This window comes from Protopterus annectens, chromosome 5.part0 (assembly GCF_019279795.1).
Source record: "Protopterus annectens isolate FY-2018-M chromosome 5.part0, PAN1.0, whole genome shotgun sequence".
Lineage (NCBI taxonomy): Eukaryota > Metazoa > Chordata > Ceratodontiformes > Protopteridae > Protopterus > Protopterus annectens.
Window position 1 is genome coordinate 893,600,292 of NC_056735.1, and position 24,930 is coordinate 893,625,221.

General features: G+C 37.6%; 1 protein-coding gene across 1 annotated transcript in view; it reads left to right on the forward strand.

Annotated features, from left to right (window-relative positions):
- The first annotated feature begins 1,941 nt into the window (after positions 1 to 1,941).
- Positions 1,942 to 24,930, forward strand: part of LOC122802277 (olfactory receptor 52K1-like) — a 113,153-nt gene continuing 90,164 nt past the window's right edge. The window contains exon 1 of the mRNA XM_044071927.1: positions 1,942 to 2,131. Coding sequence (XP_043927862.1) covers positions 1,942 to 2,131 — 190 coding nt within the window. The remainder of the gene's footprint in view (positions 2,132 to 24,930) is intronic.

The window sequence follows — 24,930 nt, forward strand, 5'->3', positions numbered from 1 at the left end:
ATTGCCTTTCTGCTAGAATAGCATTGTACTTTTTAATCAAAGTGATGTTCCAACATAATCAGATATGCTGCTAAGTTTGGTAGAGGTGATGGACAGCTGTCAATATATGTAAAACATAAACATACATGTCCAAACTCTAAAACTGTTGTGCTAAGACATTTGTAAACCTCTTTGCTGTCCCTTATTCTGTCTGACATAGAACAAATTGCTCTCAAGCTTGTGTATTGTAATACTACATTTATGCTATACATTGTTTGATTACAGTCAGTCAGTGGCCAAAGTGTGTCAGTGTTGTAGATGCTGTTCAGTGATGTGCTCATGTATTGGAGCTGGTGTTTAAGGTGTGCCCCCTGCTCTTGGTAGAAAGGAGCATTTCTGAATGAATGCAGCATTTATTCATAAAGTTATGCTTGATATTAATGTACTGAGGTATAATGCAATCTCTTTAATGTTGCATTTTTGTGACTGGGCCATCTTTGAAGTGGGGGGAATTGTCTCTTATGCCAGATGCAATATCTGTTTTAGCATGGTAGAAGACATTTGTGACTCCAGTCCACTGATGTACATGGGTAAGGTTGTTTCATGTCAAGGTAATATTATGTTCAGATTAGTGTTCAGCATTTACTGATGCATATTACAGATCCATTTAAAAGCCACAGTAAATAACATTTTGGTGACTGGGACAGGGTAAACTGAACTATTAACACCTTTTCAGCAGAGTCCTAAGGAGAAAGTTGTCACATAATATATGAAACATACAGAATAATTTCAAAAAGAGAAATGGAGGGGTGTCCTAATGGAGAAGGGAGGGTCTTGCATAGAGATGAAATCACTAGGAAAGAGTGCGTTTGCTAGAGTCATATCCATTCATCCTTGGCCTTTAGTGAGTACCTTCACATGGTGGATTCTCTTAGCAGAATTTCAAGACAATACTGATTTATAGATTTTATTGTATGCCTCCTATGTGTGTGGAGGCATAGATGGTCTCACCTGTTTTTGATGTATGTGTCCTGTAGCTTGCATTTTCCGTAAATCACATTGCAGTTATGAGTTTCAAACTTCAGAGAATTCTGATGTATAATCTAATCTATTCTCTAGCAACTCTATAAGTATGTTCATATTACAGTAAAGTCCTGAGTTGCAATTATACAAGTGACTAAAGTAACTTAGGATCATCTGTGGTGGGGGGGGGGGGCATCAATGCTGTCAGCTGATTTTATTTTTTGCACCATACAGTATTGCTTACTTTAATTTTTGGTCATCCATAGATCTTCAGGAAACTGGTTACCTTGAACTTGATAGAAACCACCTGTTCATATATTTTGAAGCTTCCAGTACTCCAATGAATACAGCATCTTTTCCATCTGTGAATCGGTAAACATTTACATGAAAGTTAAATAGCATTAATTCTTGAGGCATACATTGTAGGCATGATCCATGTGGACTGTAAATGAGATGAAAAATTACTGGTTCATCAAGTGATGTGATGGCTATAGTTGTATTTTAAATGTTTACAAGTAAATGAAGACTACTTTGAAACAGGGGAAAGTAAAAGTGTCCAATATGGGTATGCAAGCTTTACTTCCAGGTGACTGTTTCTTGATTTGAATTGGCTGTCTAGTGCCAGAAATTAAGAAACGCCAAAGCTGTACAAACTGTTCTACTGCTATTCTACTTGCCTTCTAACTTTGTATAGTATGAAGGTATTTTACAGTTATACAATCAGTTGTAACTGCAAGGCCTAGTTGGGCAAATTGTGTGTGGTCAGTAGTAATTGTAAGACTTGGTTGGGCAGGCAGTTCTAACAATTTAGAGGAAGTTTATGAAGACTCCAACTTTCATTGCTAACATCTCTGACTTCACAAATTTATTTTTAAGCAGCAAATAGAAAAAAGAAAGGCTCAGAGAGAATTGCAAGTGGCTAGTTTACATCCTTCAAGGATGCGATTTATGCAGTCTAGTCAGACGTTAGACAGCAGCCAGCTGCAAGACAGGGACACTGAAATGCTTCAAAAGTCAGATTTCACTGAGTTGCCAAGCAGTCTTTCCAGACAAGGCGAGAGTGACAGTCCCTGCCAGAGTTCCAGAGATGCTTACTGTAAGGTAGACATTGAGAATACTGTTATTGGATGTACAGATAATGAATAGGAGTCAGAGGTATATGATAATGGGTCCGACCTTGCTGGTGGTAAAGTGTCACAGAACATATGGAACTCACTCAGTGTCTAGGGCATACTTTGACTCCAATATTCCTATTTGTCAGAGCTAGGAGCAAGTCATGTGTCTGATGAAGAAGTAGACATTGTGTGCAATAAGGAAGAATATGATAAGGAAGTACATACAGTATCACATAAGGAAGTAGATCTAAAAATGGATAGTGATCTATATCCCATGGATGACAAAGTTTGCTGTTTGTTAATTGCTGCAGGACCTGTTGAAATAATGAGACACAGATTCCCCTATGATGATCACCATAGAAGATTCAATCTCGTATTCTATAATAAAAGACTTACAAATGATGAGACATTCAAAGGTCTTGGTTGGTATATTCAAAAAGTGCTAACTTAGTAGTCTGTTTTTGTTGTAAACTGTTCAGCATTATTTATCTAGTTTCTCTATTTAGTACAGAAACATGTGACTGGAAAAATTTGGGACAAAAGCTTATAGAACACGAAAGGTCAGTGAAACATAAAGAAGCTGCTGCAAAGTGGAATAACTTGCACTTGAGGCTTAACAATAGAGCTACCATCAATCATCACCAGCAGAACATGATAAAGTCTGAAAAAATACAGGAGAAATGTTCTAGAAAGACTACTTGCAATTTGTCAGTACTTGTCACAACATAACTTGGAATTTAGGGATAGTGAAGATCAGCTGTAATTTCTTTGGGTTAGTTCAGCTGTTGGGCAAGCTTGATCCAGTGACAGAAGAACATCTTTGCTGTATCAGTAATGCTAAAATCCATGATCACTATTTGAGGAAAACCATTCAGAATGAGCTGATAATGTTAGTGTCCAAGTCTGTCAGACAGAGTATTTGCAAAAGATAAGAGATGCTAAGTACTACTCCATTATATTGGATTGTACACCTGACTGCAGTCATCAGGAACAAATGTCACTGACTGTTCCTCCTCCTTCTTGTCCTTCCTGCAGGTTACTGACACTACTTATGGTTTTCTGACTGACATTTTAAAAGTTTGGGAATTCCACTAGAAAACTGCAGAGGCTGGGGTTATGACAATGGTTCTAATATGAAGGGAAAACTTTCTGGTGTTCAGGCAAGAATTTAGTCTTTAAATCCACGTGCATTTTTTGTACGCTGTGGCTGTCACAATCTTAATCTAGTAATTGGTGATGCTTCAAAGTCAGTAGATGTGGTTTCATTTTTTGGTAATCTGCAATGGATGTACACTCTATTTACATCATCTACACAGAGGTAAGAAAATATTTTGCGATCCTGTGTCAGGTCTCACAGTAAAGCCATTGTGTAACAGTAGGTGGGAGTGTAGGGTAGAAAGTGTGAAAGCATTGTGATATCAAGTGGGTACAGTTTATGATGCCTTAGTTTTGTTGGAAGAAGTTACAAAATGCAAGGGTCCTAAGGCATATTCTGAAGTAGCATCACTGAGTACTACTATGAAAAGTGCTAAGTTTTTAATATCGATAGTGGTTTCTATGATATGTTAATAAACATTGGGCAAGTCAGTAAACTTTTGCAAACCTCTTCCCTGCATATTGATTCTGCTTGATGAACTGAAAAGGTTTTTATATGAATTCAGGGCCACAAGGTACAAAAAAGCAAAAGCGATTGCTATCGAGCTAGCTGAAAAACTGGAAGTAGAACTGAAGTTTTCCTGATGCGAATGAAGTGAGACCCAGGAAAAAGGAGGAGGCGTTTTGGTTTTGAAGCAAATCATGACAGTCTAATTAACCCTGAACAGAATTTTAAAGTTAACCTTTTCAACACTCTTTGTCGATGTTGCACTATAATCAGTGGAGGACAGATTTACTCAACTTGCAAGTCATAGTCTTGCTTTTGGCTTCCTCTACAACATATAGGAACTCTCAGCAGTTACTGAAGAGAAAATACTTCAGCTCTGCAAAGGTTTACTGAAACTAACCCACAATCCCTCTGCTGATATTGATTTGGTAGAGCCGTATAAAGAATTAAAAACTCTTTGCCACTTTATTCCAAAGGGATTATCAGTGCTGGATGTCCTTAATGCAATGAAAAAGAAAGTTTTCTTCACATTTTGTTGACACTGACAGTGACAGTCACATCTGGCAAGAGAAGCTTCTCCAAACTAAAACTAATAAAAACATATTTAAAAATTACTATGCTACAAGATAGACTTGTGGGTTTAGCTATGATTTCAATTAATAATGAAATGTCTTGCCAGCTAGACTGTGGTGATATAATTGATAAATTTGCACAGTGCAAGGCATGAAAAGTGTAGCTTTAGTGAGTGGCTGTGTTGGAATTAAACAGGGAGTGTGCAAATTATGCATGACTTCACATCTGATGTACACCACAGCCAGATTCTACAATGGAAGGCGTAAGAGTTCTGCAGTATGTCAGAGTTACTGCAGGGGAGCACTACAGCAGGGTTTGCAGGGAAGCATAAACTATCATCAACTGGGCACTGTTTTGTACTGTAACTGGCTTAATAAAATGGCTGCAACAAAGTTGACTAACCCTGTTCTTGCATCTGCTAATGTATTTCTGTATGTGTAATGAAGGTGTACTTGCATAATGCCAGCAGGGACATTACCATTTTTTAATTGATTTTTTAATTATCTGACAATATTACAATGTCTTTAACATGAACTGTGCAAACTGAAACCTAATGTTTTCAAATGACTTGAGTAGACCTGACAAGTCTGTACAAGTTAAACATTTTACTGCCAAACATTGCATATAGAAATGTACATCTAGTAGCCAGCAATAGAATCAAGTCATCTGACAATATTACTCTGTTTGGCTTAAACGTAAACTGTGCCAACTAAAAATGAATGTCTTGAAATTACTCAAATGGACCTGACAGTTCATGCAAATTAAACATTCTACTGACAAACATTGCATATAGAAATGTATGTCTAGTAGCCAGCAATGGAATATAATCTGACACTATTTCAATGTCTAACATGAGCTGTGCCAACTGAAACCTAATATTTTCAAGTTACTCAAGTGGACCTGCAGTTTGTGCAAGCTAAGTTTTGCTGCATATAGTAATGCACGTCTAGTAGCCAGCAATGGAATAAAATCTGACAATATTTCAGTGTCTTTAACATGAACTTTGTGAATTGAAAATTAAAGGCTTCAAGTAACTCAAGTAGAACTGGCAGTTTGTACAAGTTAAACATTTTACTGTCAAACATTGCATATAGAAATGTACATCTAGTAGCCAGCAATGGAATAAAATTATCCAACAATATCACAATGTCTGTTTTGTCTTTAACTAAAAATGAATGTCTTTAACCAGAAATGAATGTATTCAGATTAGTGAAGTGGACCTGACAGTTGTACAGAACAGCAATGTACTGTTATCAGCTAAGTTTCAAATGGCACATATTTTCATCTTTAACCCATAATGGATAAGAAACATTGCCAAGACAGTTCTGAAAAATCAGCTTGCTGTTCATACGTTACTTATTTATTATATTTATTGTATGCAAAGCTCAAGACAGCAGTCACTATAGTTGTAACACTGCTTTCCTTTTTGGCCTCAGGATCAGCATAGAACTGCAGCACCAGATGACAATGTGTTGCTGATATCAAAGTATGTTGACTTGATGGCTGACCTGTGAAGAGCATGACACACACATCAGGGTATGTAGTAATGTGTAATATTTTAGCCATGCAGACTACAGAGTTGACACTACATGAGAGTAAATGACATGTTCTACAAGTAAACATCAATGTGCCTTGTAAAAATTAATGTTATTATTGTCTATTATTCTGGTAGATAAACAATGATTGATTGAAGGAGCAACAAATAAAACAGGCTTATTAAAGGAAAATTCAACCTTCACTTGCAGTTTAACTACATTACAAGGTATATTTTGTTACAGCATGACAAAGTGTTCACTGATTTTCATATATTTAAAAACTTGAAAGAAATAACTGGAGTGGCTTTTGTGGGGAGTGACCTACCTGTGGGTGTGGCTGAAATAGGGGCGTTCCATGAGTATGGTATGGGTGGAGCTTAAGGGGCACCAGAGCACTACTTTGCCCAGGGTGCCATTTCAGCTAAGGTCGACCTTGCTTGGAAAGCATATATCCGATATGCCTTTGTTAAATAATTGTTTGTATTTTATGTATAAAATAATTTATAAAAGATTAATTTAGTTTATGGCACAGTAATGCCTTTATGTCATACTTGGATGTGGCAAAGGTGACCATAGTTATTTTTCATATTTGTTTATGCACTGAAACAAAAATCTGAGATGGCATTGATGCTATTATCTCTGTTCTGTGTACATCAACCCTACCCCCTCTCTCTCTTTTTTGTGGGGGGGCATTTCTGCTTCAACTCAAATGACCATAAGCACAGGGAGCTAGACTGACCACTGGGGTTTGGCCTGACATACCTCTACAGGTGGCTATGGTGAAACTACCACAGGCAGCACAGACACTCAGCATATCTGGATCACAACCTGTCAGGATTGCCTCCACAACTCCTGTACTACCTGCTCCATTTGCATTAAGTAGCTCTGACCTAGCTGCTAGTTCAGTGGTACTCACCAGGAGTAGAACTGGAGGTATCAATTTTGTCACTCATCAGGAGCTGACATAGTTGCTGGAAGACATCAAGGAAAAGGGCCTTGGAGCCAAAACTGGCAAAGTATAAAAGATCTTAAATCAAATGAGAGAGTCTTACTTTGCTCAAACTGGACATGGGTGTGCTTCTGGGGGTCCATATCACATTATCAAAATTCCAAAATGTCAAACACCATAAGCTCAACCTTGGAATCTCGAAATGTGATATACTTGAATGCTCAGAACAGCAAATTTTTTTTCAAGGGAAAAAATTCACTGTTCCAAGAATACACACACACAGCACAAGCACACCAAAATACATAATCCAAACATACACACTTCACAGAACCCTACACTAAACAGTACATACACTACTAGCTATCCACTTATCTTAACCCAACCCTAACCCTAAGGTCCCTAATTAACGGACACTCACCTTACCTGCTCCCTAACTCTAAGGTCCCTAACTAAAACACACTCACCTTACCCGCTCCCTAACACTAAGGTCCCTAACTATCGCACACTCACCTTACTCCCTCCCTATCCCTAAGGTCCCTAACTAATCACACACTCACCTTACTTTGGTCCATTCACACACTCACCTTAACCCGGTCTGTCACCTTTACACCACAGTTGAGGGAATAGCAAAGCCGCTGAAATGGCCAACCGAATACTTTCCCTAGGAAAATATTTGGTGTTCTGCAGCTTTGCTATTTCAAGCATTTGCTAAATTGGGGTAGATATTGTAACATTCGAAGTTTTAGGACTTCAGTGTTATAATATAGACCCATGATTCTGATGTCCCTCTACCAAACCTTTGTGTCCATCACCATCCCTCTCTGTCTTGCATATCCTGTAAGTCTGTGCCTTCTGCCTAAGCTACTGTACCTATCTGACCATCTCTTTCCTAAACACCTTCCACAACAGTCATCTCTCTTCAAAAAAGGGACAAAAATAAAGAAATTACACCTCATACATTGCTCTCCGCTTTGCATATGTGTCTTCTTGATACACTTGATTTGGCCCAATTTGTCCATACAACATTATTCTGTTGCTGTCACCCAGCCCTGATATGGTGACTCTCCAAATTCATCAAATTATGTTTAAAAGTCTACATTTATACTGTGAAGAACTAGATAGCTATGGTACTCTCTCAACATTCCTCCATTCTTTCCCCTGTATCTTACCTCTGCTTGCACCCCCCCTCCATTTTCTCCATCATATTGGGTCTACTTTATTTATGTGAAAGCTTAAAACAGCGAATGCATATGCATCGAACCATATGCATCAAACCGAGAAACCATCGAAACACAATAAAACGGAACTACACAACAAACATGACATGTAACAGCTGTAAGCAGGGGGTCAAGCCACCCTGCACCCCCCACACCCCCTGCTACTTAAATAAACCAACTCTGAGATAGCACTACATTGAAGTAAACAGAAATCTCCACCTACGGAAATTTTCGTGTACAGTTTTCGACGGTTCGCACTTTCGATGCATATGGTTCGATGCATATGCATTCACTGTTTTAAGCTTTTGTCTAAATAAAGTAGACCCATCATATCAACCCCTTCTTCACATATTTAATCTGAAAAATATAATGAAACACGGCACACATGAACAGAAATGACCCATAAAAACCTTCAATTTCTATCTTCAGCTTTTGTGTGGAACTTGGCATCGTGCACCAATGATGAATGATGGCATATCACTTTCTATGGTAAAAACTAGTGAGTTTTTGCTGTTGTATTCACTAATCCATTTATCTTCATGCAATTGTGCTTAAGTATGCTGTGCTATAGAAATACAGAGTAAAGACAATACTTTGAGGCAGCTGCTGTAACATTTATTTGGCTGCTGAATATCACAAAGCAACATTTTCTATGCGGTGTGTTGACATAATTCACAGCTGTCAAATGATTTTTTGTATAGTGTCTAGGGTTTAATTCCAGAAGTATGTCAAAGTATTATTTCATGTTATTTTATGTGACTATTATGCCCATCCATCCATTCACAACACCTTTTCCCATTTTTGCAGATGGGGTTGGGGTGTCACTTCACCAGTGATAATCATTTAAAGCCAAGATTAACACTACTGGATGGCTAGCTCTGCTTTTCTTCTATACTGCACACACTCACATGTATGGCCAATTTAGAGTGTCTATTCCACCTACTGTAGGTCTATGGATTATGGGAGGAAGCCAGAGCACCTGGACGAAACCAACACAAACACAGGGAGGACATGCAGACTCTGCACAGAAAGTGCCCAAGCCAAGAATTGAACCAGAGAACCTCTTGCTGTGAGGCAACACTGTTATATGCTGTGCCACTGTTAACCAGAAGAAAGACTGATGGAAAAAAACAGTCCATTATATGCTGCACCACTGTGCCATTTGTCCATTCTTTCTCCATGCTTGCCCCCCATTTTCTCCTTTGTCCTATCAACCCCTTTTTTATACACACTGTAGCATGGCTAGCCACCTGATGGTGTGAACTGCTGTGAGATTTCCTATTATGTATGTAAATGGAAACATCTTTATTTCTCTCAAATTACAACATTTGATGAACCAAGGAAGAAAAGGAAAAAAACTATAGAACAGTATTTTAACAGTTGAGCATTTGAGAATACATTCCATCCCACAGAGTGACTAATTGACCCAACACAGTAACACACCACAAAGAAAGTCAGAAATGTCACACAGACAAAACCCTTTCTATGTCCCTTTCCCCTTTTTCCATCTCTCTCTCTCTCTTTTCCCCTTCTGTCTCATCACATTTTACTCTTGGATATGTTTAGGCTGCTGGATATAATGTTCATATTATGGGATTTTACAATTATCATTACTGTAATGAAGCCTAATGCCTAAATTATCCCTTGCATCTCTCATCACTTCCCCTTCAGTTGTGTGACTTTTACTTGGAGAAGTAGGAATTTGTGTGTGCTGTGCTTAGATAATACTCAGATCTATATACTGATTTTTGCATACTGACAAGTGTTCTAATCCAGAAGTATTTTAAAGTCTTATTGACTCTTCTTTGTATGACTATTTTGTGTGTAACTATTGGCTACATATGTTACAATACCCACCATTATCCTGCTTCTGCCATAATTTGTTTGGTCCCTATTGGGATCACTTTATTGTAGACAGCATGCTAGAATAACACAAGAAAAAGATGTCCAAAAATGGCCCATGAGCAGAAATGTTTCCTGTCGGTCTCTTTCTGCCCCCTTTCTCTTTCTAACCACCTCCTGTGTTATCACTCTGTGTCCTCAGCATTTGCATGATGCCTGACACTGAGCAACAATACTAACTGATGCTAAATTGTGGGTCACATGTTATGGCAAAAATGATACTTGTGATTGACACATTACTTCTGCCTGTGAAGACGCATCCTTTTTCACCCAATTCTGTGATGCACACTAGCTTCTCTGCAAAACATAGAAGTGGTAATCCTTTCAAATGTGTATTATCATACATTTAAAGTCAGACTCCTTCTGTGGTGCTTGCAGTTGATACTTTGTTCTCTAGATTGTATAAATAGGCAAGTAGGTGTTTTAGTACAACACTGGCTGACTCACTGTCTTGTGTGTGTGTGTATGTGTGTGTGTGTGTGTGTGTGTGTGTGTGTGTGTGTGTGTGTGTATGTGTGTGTGTGTGTGTGTGTGTGTGTGTGTGTGTGTGTGTGTGTGTGTGTGTGTGTGTGTGTGTGTGTGTGTGTGTATATACTGCTAGGTAAGGCTAGATTCACACATGCATCTGATCTATATACTTCCACTCAGGATAAACATTTAAACTTGGGAGAGATCTCCCCAATCACTTTATTCCAGTTTTACCACAAAATGTCTTCTCTGCAATTCATTGATGAGATCATCCTTTCAAAAGTGCATTCTTTCACAGCAGAAGTCATACTTCTGTGATACTTGTGGTTAAAATGGTGGTCTCGAGCTTATTTAACTAAATTGACAGGTGATTTGAATCCAACAGTACTGACCATGTGTGTGGGGTTCTTATGTCAGGTAAGTATAGGTTTAACAACAGATGTGCTGTTTCCACTTCCATCCAGGAAAACCCTTTACAATTGTAGAGGGCTTCCCAACACTGTCTCACTTACACCACAAATATATTCTCTTCAATGTATTGATGAGGTCATCCTTTCAAAAGTTCAGTCTCTCAGTGCAGCAGTCAGACTTCTTCTATGATATATGTGACAAGTACTGTGTTCTCTAGATTAACTAGATAAGCAGGTGGTTCAAATCCAGCATTGCATGAATGCCATGATTGTATGCATATGTCTGTACTCTCAGGTCAAACTGGCTACATCAGAAGATCCATTTTGTAGAATTCTACTTACAAGACATGTTTACACCAAGAGAGTACTCCCCCACAAATTGTTGCATTTTTAAAGAAAACTCATTCCATGCAACACAATGATGTTATCCTTTAAATGTGCATTGTCTCATTAATATAAACTTATGCATCTGCTATTGATACTGCGTCCTCTAGATGGTAGAAATAGATAGGTAGTGGTTCAAATAAAGCAAATGTTTTTTTTAAACAAGAAACACCTTTATTAAATTATCACATATGACATAAACGATCTTACATTTATATAAATGAAAACAAACCACATTGACGCAATTTTAGTTGCAACAATTATACATTAGAAACCATGTTGACACAACCAGAGTCCCAGATCTTATGCATCACTTGTAATCTATCCAATCATTGTCAGTCAAACATTACTTAGCTCATTCAAATCTTGCCTACTTTTAAACCTTGTTCTTCTTCTGCATGTATTGTTTTCACAATTCCCATTATTCTCTGTGTAATTTGCTCCTACCCTTTTTTAAAGATCCCAATTCCAGTTGTTTTATATCTGTTACTATATTTGCTACTTCTAGTAAACTTGATTTAGACTTTGATTTCCATTTTCTAGTAATTGCTTTTTTGGTATCCACAATAATTAGACTCAACAAGACCTTATTATGTTTAGGCAATTCCAATTATGTATCATAGCTCAAAAAAACAATTTCCCTAGTTACACCAATTTGCTCACCCAGTATCACTGACAATGCCAACTGCAGGAAATCTTTAAAGTCTGACAACTCATTGCACTCCCAGAAAATATGTTCCCAAGTATGTCTTTCTTCCCCATTATACCTGCAAAATTTGCTGTATACCAAAGGAAAAATTCTTTGGAGTCTATTTGTGGTATAAAAATACCTATGTAAACACTTCTTAGCAAATATCTTAAATCTTCTAGACTTTGTTGCACATTTGGGAGACATACATATATTCCCCCATTGTTTCTTTGTGAATTACTTATCCAATCTCTCTTTCCAATCCTTTCTGACCTCCCCTGATGATTCTTATAGTTATCATGCAATATTGTATATGCTCTACTAATTATTCCTTTTTAAATGGCAGCTTCTGTTCTACATTCTACTAAAACTCTGCCAGTACTGGTCTTTCATTTAGGGCCCTCATTTCTTTTTGTTTGCCTATACTATGATATCAATCAGGTCTGTATTACATAATTGAAGAGACATTTCTTCGAATATGTAATTATCGACCCCTAAACACCGAAATGCAAAAACCGTGAATGGCCAAAACTGCAAATTTTCTCCTAGGGAAAAATTCAGTTGGCCGTTCCCAGAATTTACCCTTTACCCCAATATAGAGCGATCTCAGAGTTGGTATATTTAGGTAGGAGGGTGTGGGGGTAAAGCCCCCCACTTAAATTACATTTGAAGTGTTTGTCTTGTTTTTATGGCCCTGCAAATTTTTTCCCTAGGAAACATTTCACGGTTTTGGCCATTCACGATTTTTACAGTTCGGTGTTTAGGGGTCGATGATTACATATTCAAAGAAGTGTCTCTTTGATTATGTAATATAGACCCTATCAATCCTGGATAGAGAAAGCAATCTCTAACCTGCAGTCCAAATAAATTCTTGGCGTCTTCCCATTATATTACTTTTCCCTCTCTAATTATTTGCTCCCAATACCTTGGTTCCTTTGTCAGTTTTCTCCAATAAATTCCAACCCCCTATTGCCTATTGACTGTATGCCTAATTGAAGTCATTCCTATTGGCAGAATCTCCTTTCTGCAATCCCATGTTGGCTTAGTTCTTAGAATATAGCAATGCTTAAGAAGTATGACTATGTATATGTGTCTGCACTGTCATGTAGAATTGGCTCTAGCAGAAGTTGCATTATGTACACTTCCACATATTTACATTGGGAGAAAGCTCCCATCAGTTTCTTGCATCCCTACGAAAAACACATTTTGGCAACACACTGATAAGATAACATTTTCAAAAGTGCACTGTTTCATAGTTGTAGTCAGACTTCTCCTGTGGTACTTGCTATTGGTATTGTTTTCTCAAGGCTGTGTAAGTAGATAGGTAGGTGGTTTGGATCTAGCATTGAGTGACTAAATGTGAATGCGTGTGCCTCTTTAATGTTATGTAAAAATAGCTTCAACTACATATTTCACGAGTAGCTGTGTGGTGTTAATGAGCTCTCCCTCCACTTGCATTCCCTTTTATCAGACATATTACCCCATTAAAACAATGTTATGTCATCCATTCAAATGTGCACTAACACAGTTGTAAATAAACATCTCATGTGGTACTTGTGATACATGTAATGTTGCCTAGCTTGTGATCTTAGTTAGGTAGTTGGTTCAAAATCAGACATTACTTCTTAGACTCAATTGTGTCAAAATGTCTGTATTTGTGTGTGTGAATGTATATGTAGATAACAGTGGCATCAGTCATGTGTCTAATGCGTACATGTATAGCTGGACATTTTTCTTTTTTCATCCATTTTACCACAGACAACTCTTTTGTTAAATACTGATGATGCCATTGGTTGAAATGTGCCCTTTTTAAACTGATTAGTAAGCCTTCTCCTATAGCATGAAGCAAATATACAATGTCATGCAGCTAACTGTTGCCTTAGTAAGACATAAGTTCAACTGTGTGGTAGTCTATTCAATGTGCATGAATCTTCTTCTACTATCACAATGATTAATGCAGTATGCATCACATGTGTTTGAGTATGTCTGGCATCAAGCAATATGTTATGACAAGAAGACAGATCACACCACTCTTTTAACCAAATTACAGGCAAACATATGGGTTGCAGCAGTAAGATAATGTAATGCCTTCAAATACACCCTATCTCACAATTGTAGCAAGATTTCTCCTGTGACTTGTTCAGTTTACGCAAAGTCATGTAGCTTATGTGGTCACTTAGGTAGGTCGATAAAACCTGCAGTGACATAATATTATCAGTGTGTTTGTCAGTATACTGATGTGCTTGACCTATATCCTCAACAGCTGTAATGTGTACAATTACAGAGGGAGAGACCTCCCCATCATTTTTTCTTCAAACAATTGCTTTGCAACACAATCATATGATGTAATGACCTCACATGTGTTCTGTGTCTTGGTTATGGTAAGATTTCACCTGTGGATGTGTGGTTAATGCAAACTTCATTGGTTTGAGGACTTACAGAAGTGGGTGTTCAATTCCAGAAAATGATGTTATCTCTGTATTGATGTGACAAATACAACATTGCAGCAAGTTATTTCTATTCATGTTTATGCCAGACAAACACCTTCCAAATTACTTGACAGTCAAATAGTTATTCTGTGATTCTTGTGTGACAGTGCTCCTAAGACACATGCAGCTTATACTGACTTGTATACCACATCTATATAAATAGACCTTAGTTTGAATTTGGAACTATATGAGTGCAAAACACTGTGGATGGATAACAGTGGCTAGGCCAAACAACAGTGATATTGCACTGTTCACAGCTGTATGAACACTAAGACAACTACATACCTTTGTCATGCAGAAAAATTTGTATTGGATAAATTAACATCAAAATCCCATTCTTACTCCATTCCTTGAATTGTGTTATTTGTGACAACTTCCATTACCATCTCCAGTGGCAGACACAAATTAATCAATATTCCGAGATTTTTTTTCTCAAAAAGATTTTGTTTTCAAATAAAGTTAAAGTCCAAAGTATTTTGTATATAACATCTTAAAAAACTATGTACATTATTTAAATTAGCATGACATCTATAACAAAATTCAATTTATACCATGACCCCCCATTAATATTCTAAAACGTGCACGCTGATTGGCCAGCGTGCACGTTGTAAATCGACTTATACTAATGGAAAAAGGTCCGGTCGCCCGGACTTTTTCCATTAGTATAAGTCTCTTTTAAAACACTGTCTCGCTATGTTAAAAGAGTTTAACATAGTGACACAGGTTTAAAAAAAGCAACAGAGATCTCCGTTGCTTTTTCTAAAGCTGACTTGCTATGTTAAACTCCTTTAACATAGCGAGACAGGTTTAAAAAAAAAAAAAGCAACGGAGAAAGCAAGATCTCCATTGCTTTTTACTGTTTCGCTATGTTAAATGGGTTTAACATAGCGAAACAGTAAAAAGCAATGGAGATCTTGCTTTCTCCGTTGCTTTTGGCCACAGCTCTGATGTACTGCGTAGGCATGTGCAGTACATCAGAACTGCCGCGGATACCAGACAGCTGCGGAAGGGCAGCAAAGAGGCATTATACAATGCCATTATTTAAGAAAAGTAATTATTTCTTTTCTTAAATAATGTCATAGTATAATAGCAATAACCCACGCCTGGGTGTGGGTAATGCGGGATTTACCCACGGTTGTCTTTGTTTGGTCCCTCGGGCTTTGCCCTTGGGACCAAACCACGTCAACCATGGGTATTTCCCGCATTACCCACACCCAGGCGTGGGTTATTGCTATATTATTTAATTTTGATTTCCATTAGTGCTGAGGTATTCAGTAGGCTGTAAAAGTCTTCCAAAGTCGGTAATGTATTTGTATTTCCTCTTCCAGTTATACACTTCCTTTGGATTGCAAGTATTGTTCATAGTAGATACTTGTTTGATTTATTCAAATAAGGTCCTTTGTTCACATTTAACAATATAAGAGCTTTGGATAATATAAACTATTAATTTAATAAAGCTTGTATTAATTCCATTCCAGTATGGCTTAATTTTAACACAATCATAGAAAATATGATTCCAATCTCATTTATGTACTTGCTCACATCTCCAACATATTCCATTTGTAGAAGAACTGATTTTAGTAATTTTGTCTGGGATTAAAAATGCTCTGTGCAAGTATTTCCAGTTAAATATTTTCCAATATTGTGTAAAAGATGTATATTTTACTGATAATAGAATATTTGATTTGATTTCTTCAGTTAACTGTAGTGAATATCCTTTTGTTATATACTTCCAATATGATATTTTGGGTGTTGTTTTATAATTTATTAGTTGTTTGTAAAAATATGAAATACTATTTTTCACGTTATAATCATTATATATGATTTTATATAAGTAATTTATATGTTTAGGCATGTCTTTAAAGGAGGAATTATTAATTATTCTGCATAAATCTTGAGAGTACATCAGAATGCTTAGTAAAGTTAGCCAATCCTGTTGTGGGATGTTAAATGTTGTTTTTATTATTTGTATATCTAGAACTTTTAATTATTTGATGCATTGATACCAACAGATAAATCCCCTCTGTTCCCAAGAATTAATTATTTCTCTATAAATTTTATGTGGATAGTTCTTTGTAATGATGAATGGTGTTATAAAGTCAGTCCAAAGCTTTAAATCTATATTTGTATTAATGTGTTTTCTGAATGAATTGATATAATTAATCAAATGTGTTTTAGTGGGTTTTGTTATATTATATTGCATACTGATACATAGTATATACCAGGGTTTATTAATTGTATCTAATATTTGGGATTATTTTAGTAAACCAAACTCATTTATTGATATTGCAGTTAGTAATTCTTTCCAGTAGGCAGAATAATTAGGATTTTTCAATATGTAATAGTCTTAGATATGGATGCCTTTATATATGTTTCAATATCAGGGTCAGAGAGATAGGATGCTAGTGGCAGGGAATTAATAGATCCTTAGGAGAGGATTCAATATATAGTAACTTAGGGAATAGGTGAATACTTAAGCAAATATGTATGTGCTGCCACCTAGTGGAGAAATAGTAGAAGACAAGTGCACTTAGAGCAGAGTAGGGAAAGGTAATAAGTACTGTAAGGGCCTAATAATGGGGTAAAAAGAAGTCCGCAGAAGGCTGCTAGCAGTGGAACGCAGGGCTAAATACAACATAGAATGGTTACAATGACTTACCCTGGGATACATACACTTATCTCATAGGACAAGCAAAGAAAGTTGAGAGAACAGTGGAGGATCCCTGCATAAAGCTTCTGTGTTTCAATAAAAATGCCACAGAAAATATATAGTGACAAACTTACATTTAGGTTTCATAGCTTTTATTTATAGTAATGTTTGTAATTTGCATATATATATATATATATATATATATATATATATATATATATATATATATATATATATCTATATTTATATGGACCTACTGCATTCCAATGAATTTGCGTTTACACGAAAGTGCGTTTCAATAAAAACGCACTTTTGTGTAAATCCATAACAAAAAACAATAAATACTAACACTTAAAATACTTTTATGCAGGAGGGAAAGCCCCCCTGCACCCCCCCCCCATAAACCTTACTTTAATATTCTCACTCCAAGATAGCACTACAGTGGGGAAAAGGGAATGTTCCCTCAGCCCCACTGTACTACGATCTCAACAACAGTCTGCTTACTTGTACATCAACACTAAACGTTGATGTACAACTAAGTTAACATGCAAACCACATGTTTTTCTTTATTTACATAATGTAGTTTTTTATTTACCTACTAATTTACACGAAAGTGCGTTTTCAATAAAATGCACTTTTGCATAAATCCACTCGCGAACAGGGCCGGCCTTAGCTGATATGGCGCCCTAGGCAAACTAGTGCTCTGGTGCCCCTTAAGCCCCACCCACATTATACTCATGAAACACCCCTACAAGCCACGCCAACAGGTATGTCACACCCCAAAAAAGCCACTGCAGTCATTCACTTCCCAAGAAAACCAGTCCAGTCATTTTCTTTAATTATTTAAATGCATAAAAGAAAGGATACCTTGTAATGTAGTTTAAACTGCAAGTAAAGATGGAAATTTCCTTTAATAAACCTGCTTTATCTGTTGCTCCTTCACACATACTTTACTATAAAAATCATGTTTTCAGAAAATAGAAGCCTATGTGCCTTGGTTCAAAGGGTTGCTTAGGTTAATCTAAACAGCTTAATTTACTCTGGGTAGGCGAGCAAACCTTACAACTCAGAAAAGTAGAATAGCAACCTCTCTCCTCCTGTGCACAGAAGCTTAAGCTAAAATAGCACAAACACAGACAGCCATTTAATAAACAATACAATCTTACAATGAAAAGAGGCTTAGCATGAACAGCAAAATTTTCTGCCACTGAAATTGCATGAAAACCTATATTTATAGAAAATGCATCTGGCACATGAAAGTTACACATGTTCTCTGATACACCTTCCTCATTGTATTAAATTACATTCCTTGTATAATATAGCACACTTGTTAGATCGTGTTTTAAACTTATTTTAAAAATGTTTCCAGTAAGCAAAGAAATAAAACACATGAACCAGTAATGACAAAACTGCCCAGTTCAGAACATTTCCATCATAAAAGCCTACTCAAACTTGTACAATCCACCAGTATCAATAAATATGCACATTCTCTGCAGAAGTAAATGTCATCTAAGTAATTCCACATTAAAGAGTTCTGTAAAATCTATAACTAATGAACAGATTGCTGCTAGCAAGCAACTTAATATTTCATTGTTTCGTCTGCAGATAAAGTGCCTGTTGCCCTTGAGGAATAAATTGCCTATGTTGCATTAAAAAATAAGTTAGTAATACTGCAATATAGAAGGAGGGCAAACTGATAAGTTCATAGTTACTAGGTATCTCCGCCAAAGAGGACATTCTCAGGACTGCAGCATCCACTCCCTTTAAAAGTGCAACACAGTACAGTATTAGCAATCCATTCATGGGGGAGTAGAACCCTAGTCTTCTGCATCAAAAGCAAGCATTCTACCAGTTGTGCTACTAACAAAACAAACAGATTTGGCAGAAGAAAAATGTGCGGACTGAGCCCCTTATCAAACTCTACTTGTACTTTCCAATTAGATTAGCCAGTCCATTAATATTCAATTAGTCAACAGTATAACCCACATATAGTCAAATGTAATGTCTTTCTATCCATTTATGAACAGTAAATAAAAATAAAGTTATGCAATTATGAACTTCATTACCCAGAAAAGTAGATACAGTGAGATGATAGTCATTCAAACCTGTTTGTCTTTGCAATACTATAACAGTGTACAATAACAAAATAGATAAGAAAACAGGACATTTATACTAACCAGTATCGTCCAAGGACAGTGTTGAAATCTTCTAACATAAAACAAATATGCTGGGAGAATGAGGTGCACATTCATAAAGGATGCAACAAATGTGCATGCACCATACATAAAGTAACTCCATCTCACACACACACACAACATTCTGCAGCTAAACAAGTAAAAGGAAACTTAAAACACACATCAGTCTGCAGCTAAATAAGTAAAAGGTTAAAACACACATCAGTTTCTCTTCCCTGCAGCCATATGCAGTACAAGTTAAATAAGTAAAAAGTTAAGGTTTCTCCTGTCTGGAGCCGTTACAAGATTAAAACACACACCACTTTTTCCTGCCTGCTGCCTGCATCTGTTTGTATACAGTATGAGTTTAAAAAGTAAAAGGTTAAGGTTTCTCCTGCCTGCAGCTGTACACACAGTAAAAAGTACAACTTAAGTAAAAAGTTAACAGTAAAAGGCCGAATTAAATAAATAAAAGTTAAGGATTCTCCTCCCTGCAGCCATTAACAAACAGTAAAGCACACGACGACACACAGTTAAATAAGCAAAAGGTTTCTCCGATGTTTCAGTTTCTTCTGCAAAAGTATGCATTCAATAACTAAAAGGTTAAGGTTTCTCTTGTCTGCAGCCGTTAACACACAGTAAGGTAATACCATAAATCAATGTTAAACACAGTTTTCTGCAGCCGTTATGTAAAACAAAATGTTTTTAACACACAGTAAAAGTAATGCTTAAGAAGCCCAGCCGGGATGAACAATGTGCTGTCAAATAAGTAAAATTTCTACTGCCTGCAGCCATTAACACACAGTAAAGTACATGACGACACACACAGTAAGATAAGTAACTAAGAATAAGATTTCTTCAATGTTTCAGTCTCCTGCTAAAGTATGAGTTAAATAAGTAATAGCCTAATTAAGGGTTATTAAGGTTTCTCCTGCCTGCAGCCGTTAACACACAAGGTAATACCATAAATGTTAAATACAGTTTGTTTACTGCAGCCATTAGGTAAAACAAAATGTTTTAACGCAGTAAAATTAATGAGGAGCCGAGTAGGGGGGGGGGGGGAGATGTGCTGTAAAATAAGAAAAGTTTCTTCTGTCTGCAGCTGTAAGTAAATAAAAGAAGCAATGTTTACCTCAGAAGCTGGCCCGGGGAAGAAACATGTGCTCTCAGACCGGTCTGCACTCTGCAGGAGCTGAAGTTATTTCGCACATCCTGCGTGTGATAACGTCAGGGGTTTAGAAAACAAAAACAGAAAATTAAAGGGGCCACGCGGGAATCTAAAAGCTTGGAAACTCGAACCGCAAAGTAAGTTTTTCTTTTTTAAGCTGTTCTAGCGAACCTGCAGCTGTAAGTGGGAGGGCGCTCACCCTGTCCCCATAGTTCCGGCTTCCGGTTACATTTCAGCAGGGCGACGAGAAGAGCGCAAACTTTGCTAATCAAAATAAATAAAAAATGCGCCCTTTAAGAGGCTGGCCTTTACGGCGCCCTAGGCGGTCGCCTAGTTCGCCTATGCCTAAGGCCGGCCGTGCTCGCGAATGTCCCGTTTCGGTGAAACGGCATTCGCTGAAATCAAGTAGCTATATATATATATATATATATATATATATATATATATATATATATATATATATCACGGACCGGAATAGCTGGTCAAGAGGAGGTCAGCATTTGCACCACACCACATGGAACACATAGCCCTCCAGAACACACACTAGCACCACCTTCACATAAAACCACAAACCACACACCCAACTTTACTGAGGCTCTCAGTAAATAAACTCACTCGACCACCACAACACAATGCTAATCATAAGACACATAACTCTCCTAAACAGTGCGCCACTCAACCAAAGCCCCTAAGGCAAAACAGCATGCCCAACACACTAGTCATAGGTGACTTAATAGTGAGGCACACTAATGTCGCACTCACTAGCTTGAATAAGGAGAAAGTAACAGTCAGCTGTTGTCAGGTGTCAGGATCCATCCCATAATGCATGGACTCAGGCCCCTCAACAACATGTACAAATATGACTGTCATTGTACATGTGGGTACGAATGATGTGAGACGTACCTCCCTGGACTACATGAAAAGAGACATGGAGGAGCTCTCGGATTATGTAGCCCAGGCGGGTATGACCCTAGCCTTGAACAGCATCCTACCATCACCCAAAATGATACCACAGTACAAGCAGAAAATGATTGATTTCAACAATTGGCTACGTTTCTGGTGTCATTCTAAGGGGATCCAGTATCTGTCTGCCTGGGATGACATATTTGACAGACCTTGATGCTTTGCCAGAGATGGCCTGCATCTGTCACCCCTGGACTTCTGGATACTGGCCAAGGCTCTTGCCACCCCTATAGTACCCTTTTTAGATGGTGTTCCAAAGACCAAATTACCACCGTAACAGCTTCAAACAAATGCAATCTGAGGGTCATGCTGCTCAATGCTAGAAGACTAAATCTCAAAATGCACTTGCTCAAAGCACTCCTTAAAATGGAGAACATCAACATTTGTGCTGTAACAGAGACCTTGTTCACGGCAGCAGAAAGCACCCCTGCACTACCAGGCTATAACTCATTCCACACCTTTCGGCCCCAGAACTTGGACAGAAGCTCCAAAGGCAGTGGTGTTTCCATGTACATAAAGGATGCGCACACCTCCAGACTGGTAGCCCAACATAATGCATCAGAGATACTCGCAATAAGAGCCACACAAAACCAAGTAAAATGAAAAAGTAGAATTCAGTCTGGCAGCAAAAGAAAACCTTTTAATTAAAATAATCCAAAGTACAATAAATAAAAACAATAATCCAAGTAAGCGCTTTTGTTTGTCACACTGACAAACTTCTTCTGACAATAAGAAACATCACTTCCTTCTATTAAAACCATTTGAAATTCCCTCCTTTTAATACTATTGATCCATTTCACAAAAAAACATGTCAGCAAACTGACAGCAAATTCACCCCCCCACCTTAGGCACACAAGACAGAGGTATAAATAAGCTGAATATACCTCAAATAATTGCATTATAAAACCATTGTAAAACCTTAAGAATATAATAAACAACCCAAATACTGAGAGTATGTGTAATACCTACAGAAATAATTATAAATGTAAAATAAAATAATGAAAAATTATGACCACAATATGCTAAACGCACACATAGTTTGGCAGTGTATAAATGTATATGTTTTATGTGAAATCATAAATAAGCTCACCAGCTTAAATATCAACCCCTATGTCACAAGATGGGTTGCAAAGTGGCTTAGGGATAGAACCCACATGGTCAGAATTGCAGGTGCCATGTCAGACTCTAAACCAGTTACAAGTAGCATCCCACAAGGCTCAGTCCTGGGACCTCTCTTGTTCGGTATATATTTCTCTGAGGTACAGGCTAACACAGGAGGACTATGGCTGACAAAGTTTGCAGATGACTGCAAACTGGGGGCCATAATCGACTCACTGGCTAACACAAGCATCCTCCAAAAAGGTCAAACAGAGATGGATAACTGGTGCCAGAGCCATGGCCTAAAGCTAAATGCCAAAAAGTGCATAGTCATCCCCTTTGGGAAAAACAAAGTGCCCACAAATTACCACATAGGTGGTAATCCATTAAGTATGGAAGAAGTAATTAGGGATTTGGGGACCCAAGTAGATTGCAATCTCCCCTTTGACAATCACATTGCCAAAGTGGTAATAAAGACATTCTATATAGCCCACCTTATCACAAAGGGGTTCACATCTAGATCAAGAGAGGTCATTGTGCCCCTCTACTCATCACTCATCAGGCCCATAATTGAATACAATGCCCCATTTGGGATGTACCTTACCTGACACCTGCTACAACTGGAAAGACCCCAAAAGTACCTCACCAAGAGGATCAAGGGACTCAAACAGATGCCCTACGCAGTTAGGCTAAAGAAACTCCAGCTCTACTCAGTTGCTTACCGCCTACTCAGAGGCGATCTGTGCCTGATGTATAAAGCCATGTCCAACCCAGAATTAATGGACATGCTCCACCTCAACAAATCCAAATCCATCAGAACTACATGCTCCAGTGACTTAAACCTCAGCACAGAAATAAATAGAACATGCTGGAGGGACAGATTCCTATCCCAGAGGCTCCCCTCACTCTGGAACAAAATCCCAATCCATGTCAGACAGAGCCCCTCAATGACCCTCTTCAAGAAGAATCTTGACGTTTGGATGGGAGATCATAAATTTACCCCTGGGGTCTCTTCTGTGTCACTGCTAGACAGAGGCACGTAAACTAACCTTAAATGGGCTATCTTCTGTGACCTACTATACAGAAGCACAGTCAACTAATCTAAGAAGGGTGGCGAAAGCCAAACACACTCTGGCTAGGCTTGTAAATGCCCTAGGGCAGATAGCCTAGTATCAACCTATGAACCTATAAATACAAGTATGATGAATAATAAAAGTGTAATACTAATAATAATAGAAAATATAATAGTAAATATAACAAGGTATAATAGCCTTTATGAATATTGATGATGGAAAAATAAATAGAATAAATTCTCTCTCCAAAGATTTTAATTTTAATATGCTGTTAAGGGAAAGAGACTCATTCAGGCCTGACCAAAAATGTGCACACAGGCGAATTTGCCACCCTAATTCCATTTTTTCTAAATGGGCTGGCCATGCTCCCCCCCATCATTGTTTTTTAAAATATCTAAAACAATGAATTTGAACTGATGTGTAGAGTTTAAGCAAATGTGTTTTGCTAAAGCATTATTTTCAACTTTGTCTCTAATAAGTATGACTGGTTAAAATTTCTTCCATGTTATATAAGTAATCACTTTTATTAAAAATAACCATACCACCCCCCTGGTCAGGTTTTATTAACCTGATATTTTTAGAATTCATTTTCCTTTTTAAATCATTGTTCTCAGTTCTAGTTAGATTGTACCTCCTTTTGCAATGTTTGTCAATAGTTCGCTGGTCCAATTCACACATTTTTTCAAAAACTTCTAAATTGGGGTGCTGTGGTGGGTTATATGCACTGGAAGCATAAAATGGACTGATCAGTTGCATATTTGGCTGAAATAAAAAAGACAAATTAAGTTTACATGCAAATAATTTTAGATCAATAATAGTTTGAACTAGATTCATGTTCTGAGTAGGGACAAATGTTAACCCCGTTGATAACAAATCACAAATAGAGGTATCAAATTCTAAACAAGAGTAATTATACATAGTAAAATCATTTGCTCTATTAGTCAGAATTTTAATCAGAGATACTTCAGGTGCAGGTAACATTCGGTAAGACAGTGATTTAGGTCATAGCCTGTTATAGGTCCCCAACCATGTCCCAAGACTCACACTCCACATTCCTAAGCACCATGGAGAATATTAGGGTCCAACCTAACACTCTCTTACTAGGCAACTTCAACTACCCTTCCATTAACTGGGAAAACTACTCATGTACCAATACACTTGCCCAACTTTTCCCGGAGTTCATTAATTCCAATGCCCTGGATCAGCTCATTCTTACCCTACTAGAGGTAGCAACATCCTTGACATGGTCATTAATAACATGGGTAACTGTTGCTCTACACCAATAGTCAGCTCCTCCCTGGTTAGATCTGACCACAAACTAATCACCTTGAAAATTCACATCCCTCCCGCACCCCCACAAAGGTACCTACCATGAAAAACTTCTCCAAAGCTAACTTTGTGTTCCTAAAAACAGAGGTTGTTAACTTCACAGCACCCATGCAAATGGAGAATAGCTGACTGACTGCTGA